An 11,662-nucleotide genomic window follows, 5' to 3' on the forward strand; every position below is an offset into this window, starting at 1 on the left:
TTAATGTAAATAATTGTAAAAGCAAACTTAAGTTGAAATAAATATACGCACCAGTAAAAAGTGTTGTTTCATATCTGTAAGAATCTGTATGAATATATTTTGGAATTTTCGTTAGCGTTGAATTAAAACTGCTTGTTTGACGAGCATATCCATTAGGTACAATCAATGATATTTTATACTAGAGATAGGGCGTATCAAAACTGAGGCGTACATTTAGTCGCTTATTAAAGAGCGAAAGTTATTTAAACATATAATACCTAAATATTGTCTACAATGTCGAGTTGTGTGTTTAGGAAAAACTATATAAATATAAATATTTAGTAAACACAAAATTGTATGCGCTCAGTGGAGTCGCTAAATTGGGATCAATTTTTGAGGCTATTTTGTAAGCACGTAACATATCGTATATACGTTGTATAAAACAATCATTGGGTACGATGACGAAGATGATGATGATGATGATGATGATGATGACGATGATGATGATGACGATGATGATGATGATGATGATGATGATGATGACAAAAATAAAAAATTCACCAAGTTTTTTATAATAATGGAGAATTAATGACACATCTCACTCCTGTGACACAAGGCAAAACCCGCATCGAAAACCCAAGTGAATTATTTACAAGTCTTTTGTTAAACAAGTTTTTTGTTGGGAATATCCTCCAGTAGAATTATAAAAAATAAGCCTTTTACATTTTGGATTTTCCTTAAGCCTATTAAAAGAAGAGTGGCAAATAAATATAATTTATTTAAATGTAATTTTAATATTTTAATGAGGCAACGATGATGTGAGGGAAATTAAAAGTAGGTATCATAAATTTGAATATTAATTAAGTAAGTATAGGTAAGGTAGGTAAGTCTTTTGTAACATTTCAAGACTATTGAAATACATAAAAATGGAACCGACTTCTAAGATGTATATGAATTATTTTGATTTAAACACAAAATTACTAAACCGATTTTCGTGAAAATTGAATGGGACCAATCTGGAAGTACTTTCAAATAAAAAAAAATAATTTTCAAAATTGGTTTTTACAACATTATTAAAAAAACATACGCGTCGAATTGAGAACGTCATCCTTTTTTTGAAGTCGGTTAAAAATAATAACATAATTATTTTAGTAAAATATTTTATACTTAAATACAATTTTTACAGAATCCGTATGAACAATGTAAATTATAAAGGTAGACTTCCGTTCTTGGCGACTGCGACCTGCGACCGCGCGACCTGCGACTGCTTTATATGGAGCACTAAACAAAAGTCGCGTCGCGGTCTAGGGATTTGTTTAGTGCTCCATATAAATTCATACTTAGCAGCTCGTCGTGCGGTCGCCAAGATCGGAATGCTACCTTAATTCGGAATGTTTCTGTTTGATTATTTGTCACATACTATTTTGGAAGTAATTAAACTCATCAGTTTTAGAATCATCATTCTTGACAATCTATAATATCATTAGATACATAAAATAATGAATTCAACTTCTTAAGTGAAGATGAAAGCCAAGAAGAATAAGATCCAATTGCTATCTAAATGCCTTCAAGCATTTTTGCTTGATGATTACTAAGAAGATGTTACTTATGCTTTTTTTTAATTCTCATTTACAGTTGAAAATTATATAACTCCAGAAGATATGCGAGAATTCATAAAATGGTGTCAACGAAACGATGCACTTGAAACGAATGAAATTGGAGGGGGCGGAGATGTCAATTATGCAGTTTTTGATGTAAGTTTTATAAGTTTATAATTATAAAGTTTATACTCGTAAACATGACACCTATTTAATAAAAAAAATAATATGTAATGACAATCACATTAATAGTCACATTGTAATGATTTTTTTCTCACGTTTGCATCAAAATATACGTTTATTCATTACAACTCATAAATCATAAATTTTACCGGGATTAAAAGTAGCCTCTCCAACGGTCAAATGTAGGGTATCATTGGATAGGTCTTTAAAAGGTATGAGAGGTCTTCTAGCAATATTTTTCGATTTAGGGATCCGTTTGGAAAATATTAAGCTTTTAAGAGCAAATTTTTGTTAGAGTCAATGTCTCCACTCGCTACCGGCTAAACGGTGGTTATGGATACGTGAAAAAATTCACGAAAGTCGAATGAATATGTAATCAAATTACAAGGAAAATCGACCAACTTAAAAAAGGAAGTTGGAAATCGAAAATTGCATATAATTTCCATTTGTTAATTAAAAAGATTTGATATGGGTATGTAATATGTATATCCATTACGTCTATACAATGTTAAAAAGAAAATTTGGAAAGAAAAATTTTGGGGTTCCTACCCTACATGCAAAGTGAGGATGAATTTTTCGTCGTCTATCACATTGTGGGGTATTGTTATGGGTATTTTTGTGCATTACTTATGGGATGAAAGTGCTAACTTAATCTACGGAACCCTACACTGCGCGTGGCCCGACACGCAATTGGCCGGTTTTTGTTATATATGTATTGATAATGTATTGATATATACAGGAAACAACTGCACTGCCAGTGCCCGATACAGTAGACTGTTTTGGATTGGGTTTACTGACGCGAGCACTGCCGCTCGACATGCAGCCTGGCACTTCTGACGATGTTAACACGCATTTCTACTTCTCCTCTAGGAGAAATCCGGCAAGGGTCCAGGTGAGAATTCATCTACGAGTAAATTTCTCTTACGAACTAGATTGTGGATCTTTCGTCGCTAATAATACGGTCCTCAGAAACCATTCTTTATTCAAATAGCTATATTTTTTATTTTTTTTTTTAATAAAGAATATATGGAATTTAAACTAACTTATCCTAATAACTATACAAATCATTCCCAAGTGGAATGGTGGCAAGAATACTGGCTGCATTTCTTCGCTGGACAGCCAGGCTAATCCTTTACGCAGAAAATGAGCCAGCTTTTCTGTCACCAGTCGCGGCAATTAATAGTCAATTAATTAAAAAAAAAAACTTGAATGTTACTAAAATAAAAATTGCCATTTTTAAAACATTCTGATTCAAGATTCAAGATCAAAAATATCAGTTATTACTTATTTACCAAGAATTCAGATGCATAAAAAGTTTATTCTTAAGAATAAATACATCTAAAAACTATTTAAGTAGTCAATTTTAATATGATTTTAAAGTATATAAATAAAATTAACTAACATTAGAAATGTTTCGTGAAAGAATAATTTGTAAAGCTGAGGAATTGAAACTAAGCTTTACGCATTTCTTGTGTCATGATATTTCTTATTTACTTGTGTTAATTTTATTTCCTTTTTACTCATAGGTATTTCCTGGCTCGCAGTTCGGCCTAGAATGGGTTGACTTCAAACCTGAAAGAAAAACTGTCATGATTGTTCACGGATTTATGAGTCACAGCAACGCTTCCTGGGTGCTTGATATGACTAGAGCGTTTTTGGAATGGGTGCGTATTGTTTATTGTTGCATAAATTAATGACGCATTAACGTTTAAATAATAAGTCATTTAACCCGGTATTTATGAGTCAGTAGCTACGCACTTAACCGCAGTTTTGAAAAATGGAAACTCGTCAATGCCCTTTTACGTCTTTCACGAAGAAACGCAGTCTGGAATTTTAATGGATAATTCCAACGATGTTCTAGTTTCCAAAGGGACATGTTCTCACGTATGTGGAGAGGAATTTTCTCGTATAGGACCAAGTCACTCATTTAGAACGATTGTATTGATTTTATATCCGTTATGTGTTATATGTGACGAAAAAACATAATTGTATTGGATATGATTCTGTAAAGACATAAGGTGTATACTGTATAATATATCTTCTATATTACTAGAGAGTTGGTTACTTAGATAGATAGATATATTCTTTATTGCAAATACCAAAATAAATATAAAACAATATTTATCAAGTAATAAAAAAAGTCCTTATGTAGAAATATATACAAAGAACAGACAACCCGCAATGTAACATTCAAGTTATAGAAAACGGATAGTGCAATAATAAATAATAAATAATAAATAAATAAACTACTTATTATACTTTAGGTATATACTAATAATACCTACCTATATAAATTAACATATACAGTATACACCTACTTACGGAGGTAGGTACATAGTACATACATATCCAGAATATAGATATAGATAGGTAGTAACTTTTTAGATCTTTAAAGACATTTAATTACTAATTAACATATTTGGCTTATCCTGGGTTGAGCTATGAAATATTGATTCTGTTTCCGGGACTTTCAAAGACCACAGTTGGGAAATTTGCGGTTGCGGTAATTACTTTTTAGGCCGCCGGTCTTGGTCATTGTTATATCTAGGACGACCTCTGCGTGATATATTATCCAGAGAGTGTGTGCTCAAATCCGGTCTGGGGCATGCACCTCCAACTATTCGGTTGTGTGCATTTTAAGAAATTAAATATCTCGTGTCTCAAACGGTGAAGGAAAACCATCGTGAGGAAACCTGCATACATAAGAATTTTCTCAACTCTCTACGTGTGTAAAGTCTGCCAATCCGCATTGAGCCAGCATGGTGGACTAGTAGCCTAATCCCTCTCATTCTGAGAAGACTCAGAAGGCTTAGGCAGTGAGCCGAATATGGGTTGATATTATGTTTATTTCAGCACGACGTGAATGTCATAGTTGTGGATTGGAGCAGGGGCGGTAACACGTGGAAGTACTGGCGTGCTGTCGCCAACACGCGACGCGTTGGCTCCGACATTACCGGGTAAGGCCATTCTGAACTAATGTATGGCTAAATAACACGGAAGTCTTAACAGTTTATGACAATCTATGTGCTCGCTAGAGGTACTCGTTGCCTTGATCGAATTGTTGGTTTCACAACAAATAATGAAGGGTAGATAGATAAGGCCAATCTCATCTAGGTGGAAAGCTAGCTACTTGTTTAGCTTTAAGCAGTAACACCATTTTAAAAACGAGGTATGTACGCGGTCTGTAGGTTGAAAAATCTTTTAGCACTACAGAACCGATTTTGAAATCTGTCATTTTGGTTCGACTTGCTGGGATCTATAATAAGCTTTATTAGGTATAAGTAATACATATTATTTCTTGCGTCATTAAAAAACGCTTCAGGGATATTTCACAAGATGTTTTGAACGCTCAGTTTACTACAGAGCACAAAAGATAACTTTAGATTATAAGCACGACATTTGATCTGGCTATTTGGGCAGTTACAACACAATTCGAATTAAAATCACCTTTTAGAATCGCTTGTGATTCTGAGTCACGAGTCCGAAAGAGAATTCCATTGTATAGCAAATGTGGAGTTCAACCATCAAAGTCAAAGCTATTGCGAAGGCGTTGCACAAGATTAGGTATTTAGAACATTTTGGCAGTGGGTGAGTAGGGGATAACTTTTACCTACTATCTGTCAAAATTCAAGCATTAGCTTGGATTTTTGACAAAGAAATCCTGGGTATATTCCCTGCGCGGGTCTATGTAGGATTTTACAATAGCTCATATTTGGTGTGATTATATATCTTGGCTTCGCTTGTGGCCTTGCCTTTTTAACCTTTTTTACCAACAAAAGACGATTTTTTACTGCCAAGCGATTTAGTTTCAGTTCCATTCATCATTAACAACCTGCTTACTGTTGATCGTGAGTCTCCTCTCACAATGACGTGGGTTAGGCTAATGGTCCACCACGCTGGCCTAATGCGATTTAGCAGACTTTACATAGAGGATTAGGAAAATTCTCAGCTATGCAGGTTTCCTCTCAATGTTTTTCTTTCACCATTTAAGACACGTGATGTTTTTTTAAATGCACATAACTGAAAAGTTGGTCCGGATTCGAACCTATGACCTCCAAATCGAAGGCAGAGGTCATATCACGATTAGTTCCATTATGCATTAGCACAATTAGTTCCATTAAGATGATGGTAATGCATAAAATTCTGACTGATTCAGAATATTTCCATGCAAAATTCTTGTTGTAAGCCCTTAACCTATTTTGTAACGTAACAGGTTTATGAAGCAGCTGATGGCAGCGACTGGCGCTAGAGTGAAGGACTTCCACTTCGTGGGTCACAGCTTGGGAGCTCATATTGCATCCTACGTCTCCTACCATATCGGCAAAGTTGCGAGGATTACAGGTATGTCAGTCAGTCAAAAAATAGAAGACAGAATTTCCTTTCCTAAAAACAAGTTTGTATGGATTATATTTATTCTATTATGATTTTAGAATTTTAGAATTTAAACTATCTTGAGTGTTATTCATATTAATTGATTATGAAACACGGCTAAAACTCACGTGATATTACGTCGGAGTATGCCCGACTAGTTTCGAACCCATACGGGGCCCTTAGTCATGAGCTGGTTCTTGCATCGCAGCACGATCCAAACTCACTAACTAACTATTATGATTCTTTAACGCTGCAACTACTGAACCGATTTAGCTGAAATTTGGAATGGAAATAGATTTTGCTCTGGATTAACACATAGGTCCTGGAAAAATCCATGATTCTCGAGGGATTTGTGCCCCGTGCCCACCTAGAACGGACCTGTGTCCATCGTACGATTCTGGGCTGAGGATATGGAATTCTATTATGATTCTATGATGACTTGATTTTGGGGGTTAGGCCCACCCTAGGAAATAATCCTAGATACGCCAATAGCTTCTGAGGCTCTTATGTAACGTGAAATAAAATTCATGTTCCAGGTCTAGATCCTGCTCAACCATGTTTCCAAACATCGAATCGCGTGGAGCGTTTGGACGACACCGATGCAGACTTCGTGGACGTCATTCACACCAACGGTCGACTGCTGCACAGAATTGGCTTCGGGCTTCCTGATCCTATCGGCAAGTCTTTCATTTTTTTTTTAAATTTCATTTTCATTTTAATTTTCAACAACAGTTTTTTTTAAATTGACAAAACTTTTACACCAATATTTTAGGCAACTAAACAGGCATTTTTAGTTTTAAGCTGTCCAACAGATTATTATTTTTGACCTAAAGATTAACAGTTATTCAAAAGCATATCTTTTATAATTGGACTAAAAACTAACGGCTATTCAACATGAGTTTTAGTTTTATAAGCTGTTCAACAGATATTTTCAAAACTGATCTAAAGTTTTCTTTTAAAGCATTCAACAGATTTTTTTTAGAATTAGACTAAAGTTCAATGGAATTTCACCAGGTCACGCAGACTTCTACCCTAACGGCGGTATGCAGCAGCCGGGTTGTAAACAAAACAACAGCTCTCTCTGGCAACGACTGCTACCTGTGGCCAGTAAGTCATACGTCATAACACTTTGTACTATCTTACAAATCAGTGACGTATCGTGTATACAAATCTAGGCGAGGGCAAAGACGGCCCCTTTTTTAAATTACGGAAAAGTAGAGCAGGTTCTCATTTGTCCAAATTCGATTTTTTTTTTGGTTGTTGATACCTCAAAGTAACGAGAATTTCTCCTTTAGATATATGTAGTGCCTTGGGTATTGGGTACCTTGCCTCTGGGTGAACAATTAGATGGTGTCTATTTATTATCATTATTTTATTTTTTATAAATTTAAATTGAATAAAGTGTTAATTCATATGTTGTTCGTGATTACATGAAAATTTTAGTTTTTAAATATGTTTTTGACAATACGAGCCAAAACGCCTGTCGGCCATGATTTGATGGTTTCATGACGTCACTGCTATATTAATTAAAGTCATTTATATAAATAATACAATTAATATAATATACCTATGCATGCCAGTGGTATGTGCTGAAAGAAAATATCATCGACTAATTATATAGAGGTTAAAGTTAATAGGCTATTTTTAGAGGTGAATTCGAAACTCACACTTGTGAGTTATACGAAACATCGTTACAGAATAGTATCTACTCCTGAGGGCCTAGTGGCAGTTTGATACTGTTAACGTCACGTAACGTAAACGCGAATTTCTAAGGAATTGAAACAGCGCCATCTAGTGGCACTATTGCACAACTGTTTCAATTACATATAAATTTGCGTTTACGTCAACGCGATAGTAACAGTATGAAAATATTGAAAACTCCCACTAGGCACACTGATCTTGGAGATTAGATTAATCTATTAATTAAAGGTTCCATTTTCTTATAGGATTGCAACAAGCGATCTGCAATCATGGGCGTTCTTACCTTCTTTTTACGGAGTCGCTGATCAACAGCAACTGCAGCTTTCGTGCTCACCAGTGGAACCTAACTTATGAAGGGTAACTGTTTTTATTTAAGGTTTAATCTATTTGTTAAGTTAAATTGATATTCAAACTAACTAAACACGAAACGGTTTGTTTGCTCTAATAAAGGAATAGTTTAAAAATTAAATTCAATAAAACCATATAAGGTTATTATATTTTTTGTTGCAATCAATAAGTACTAGATGTCAGTAATACTAACAGCACAAACAGAGGCCGATCCAGCAATTTTGCTGACATTCACATACACCTAAAATACTTATTTTATATAGGCTAAACTTATTATAAAAATAAAATATAAGGAAATATCATTATAACTACAACTATAAAATTAAAATAAATTAAAATTAAAACTAATAACTAAAAATACTTATCAAAATTTGCCGCCCTTGGTAGGGTGCCCATCACGCAGGCAGCATTCCCGCGTTGAATTGCGATTGAAATTCTTTCTTATTTTATTATTTTATTAGTATATTGTTAGAATAAAATACTTAGTTGAATTTTGCTGCCCTCTCAGTTTTGCCCCGCTTGACGTGACGTATATCCTCGCCCCCTCAAAAAACGAGAAACAATATTGTTGGTGAATAGTACAAGTGCAAAGGTGTCTGCCAATTCGCTTTGGGCCAGCGAGGTGGACTATGGGCCTAACCCCTCTCATTCTGAAAGGAGACTCGTGCTCAACAGTGAGCAGATTATGGGGTGCAAATGATGATGATAATGATGTACAGCGAGTAGTTATAACGATTTTTTTTTTTTAATTTAGAGTAAACGCAAGTCTTATAGCGGCCTGTCGCAGATTTTCCTCATGTTCTGTGATGGGTATCAATGCTGTGGGAGATGCGCGGGAGACCCGAGCCAATGGAGCGTACTTCGTCTTGACTACCGAGAGGAACCCTTATTGCCGTAAGATTTTATTTTTGACTAACCCACGCCCCGCGGTTTCGTCCGCATAGTTCCCTCGGGAATACAGGAATAAAATATAGCCTATGACACTCACAAATAACGTGGCTTTCTATTGGTAAAAGATTTTTCAAAATCGGTTTAGTATAGATCTAGATATTACCCCCTTCAACAGCGTTTCCCAACCTTTTCGGACCCCTTAATAAAATAAACAGTAAAAAAATCTCTATTAATTCGGCAATGTTACCAGATAATAGCTGGATTCAACTTCTTGATGATTACGCGCGCTTGAAGCCCAATTAGTGTCCCGGTCATAGCCCGAGCACCGTCAGTACTAAGTGCCACAAACTTGTTACATGTAATTTCATGAGTGGAATAAAGTTGTTCAGTACTTCAAATATTTCTTCACCTGAAGTCTGCGAAGGCAGAGGTAAACAAAATAAAAAATCCTCACTTATGATGTTGTTGTGTTTGGAATGAACATAATATGCAAGCAAGTTTGCATCATTAAAATCAGTGCTTTCGTCTAAAAAGAATAAAATTTGCTCGCTTTAAGTAAGCGTTGCGTTTACGAGATATTAGCATTTATGTATGGTCCACATACACGCGTATACACATACTCGCGGACCCCCAGGGATCCGCGGACCACAGGTTGGGAAACGATGCCCTACAACCTTACGAACCTCTTTATAATATTAGTATATTAGTATTGCGGGAAAACCACAGAAATTAAAGCAGTTACGCTACGCTGTTTATTGTATAATCTAAACTTAAACTCTTTTTTTTTATAAAAATTTATACATTTGCAAACAATAATTAATCTCTCATGTAGACAAACAACGTGTAATACAGAGGTGGGAGGACCTACAGAATAGAAAGCGGTAAAGCTAGAAACGGTAATGGCTTTGGGCCCATAGAAATAGAATTGATTCATCTGTGAGCGTACCAAACAGTGACGTTCATATAGTCCAAAGTGCTAAGAACTCAGAGCCAATTTAAAAAAAATACGGTCATATATAGACCGTTATTTTTTCATCTTAATAAATCTAATAATAATAATTGAATCAGATCTTTGTTTGCATGATAACTGCAATAATGTAATTTACTTCAATAGTTTTCTCATGACTTATTCATTAAGGTTGCTTTGATTTTTTATTGCATGTTAAATCGGTATCATCTTTTTGCCAATTAACAATTATTGGATTTATAGAGTAGATCGTTGAATAATAATTAATTATTGAAGTTCATCAAATAAAGCGTAAACTATTTATAGACTACAGGTTCGTGGCTAAAAATGATGGGTCATCTGAACCACCAGCTGGCCTATTTACTAATTTGGTCTTTATTAACAACCTATTGAAATAAACATCAAATTAAAGAATTACCCACCGCATTTTTTGTATTGAAGCTAACAAGATAAATTTAACAAGAAGGACAATCATCATCATCATCATCATATCATCCGATGGACGTCCACACAACAACATTTTAATATTGTCAAGTTACCCAACTTCTTCTAAACTAAATATTGAGACAATTAACCGAATTTGTGTGAAATTTTTCCATGTAGGTACTCGTATATGTATTTTTTGGGGATTAAGTATAGACTTTTTTTTATTAATTGTATACCAAGAATTTTCGATTGAATAGGTATTAAATATTTTCCAACAGCCACGGAAGCTGAACGTCGTCATCCTACGCCGGATTTACTGAAAGACCTTCGTCGAGGGTTCCGCATAGACCGGTCAGCCAAAGATATACCTACGCCCACACCAGCCTATGCTGACCCCGACGTACAAGAAATACCTACCACTACCGCTAAGAATTGGTTTTGGAGACTTGTTAGTAACTTAGGTTAATTAATATCTATGAATCTAATATTTTTAATGGACATATTGTAACAAAGACAATATAAAGACTGAATTGTTAAAATATGACGTTGACGTTATCAATATATTTGCATTTTTCATAATTTGTAAGTTGAAATAATTATTGAAGCATAAGAATTTATAAGCGCAATAAATGATTTTTGATATAATTAATAAAGAATGTGACATTGTGATTTTAATTCTTTAATTTTAACATGAATACTTACTTACCAATTCACTAATTTACCTCAGTATGAATAAAATTTAATTTAGTAATAGGGCTCGTTGACTTCATGAGAAGGCTCATAGCGATGGAGCGAGCTATCGGAGTATTTCTGCGTGATCGAATCAGAAATGAGCAGATCCGCTGAAGAATCAAAGTCACCGACATAGCTCAACGAGTCGCGAAGTATCAATGGGCGTATGGGTGTGGGAACGTAGTTCAAAGACCCAATGGGTGTTGGGGTCCCAAGGTGCTGGAATGGCAACCCCGTCCAGGAAAGTGCAGTTAAGGTATACTGAGGACACCTACCGTAGTCGCTGGATGCTCGCGGCTCGAGACCGTGTTGTCTGGAATTTTTAACGTGACAACGTCTTTTAATTTGATGAAGCTGGCTGCACATTCGAAAAAGACGTCATACGTCGTTACCTCGCTCTAGAGTTGCGAACTTTTTTTACAAGAAATAAAGTAGGCATATTCTGATCTATGAAGATTATTAAACA

The 11,662-nt window shown here is 35.1% G+C and overlaps 1 protein-coding gene across 1 annotated transcript in view; it reads left to right on the forward strand.

Annotated features, from left to right (window-relative positions):
* LOC112052918 (pancreatic triacylglycerol lipase) overlaps positions 1-11,133 on the forward strand; it is a 28,243-nt gene extending 17,110 nt beyond the window's left edge. Inside the window, exons 2-11 of the mRNA XM_024092165.2 lie at positions 1,615-1,733; positions 2,500-2,652; positions 3,287-3,424; positions 4,614-4,717; positions 5,974-6,101; positions 6,668-6,808; positions 7,146-7,238; positions 8,078-8,189; positions 8,935-9,074; positions 10,743-11,133. Coding sequence (XP_023947933.1) covers positions 1,615-1,733; positions 2,500-2,652; positions 3,287-3,424; positions 4,614-4,717; positions 5,974-6,101; positions 6,668-6,808; positions 7,146-7,238; positions 8,078-8,189; positions 8,935-9,074; positions 10,743-10,930 — 1,316 coding nt within the window. The 3' untranslated portion in view covers positions 10,931-11,133. The remainder of the gene's footprint in view (positions 1-1,614; positions 1,734-2,499; positions 2,653-3,286; positions 3,425-4,613; positions 4,718-5,973; positions 6,102-6,667; positions 6,809-7,145; positions 7,239-8,077; positions 8,190-8,934; positions 9,075-10,742) is intronic.
* Positions 11,134-11,662: the final 529 nt, after the last annotated feature.

Source organism: Bicyclus anynana, chromosome 4 (assembly GCF_947172395.1).
Source record: "Bicyclus anynana chromosome 4, ilBicAnyn1.1, whole genome shotgun sequence".
NCBI lineage: Eukaryota > Metazoa > Arthropoda > Insecta > Lepidoptera > Nymphalidae > Bicyclus > Bicyclus anynana.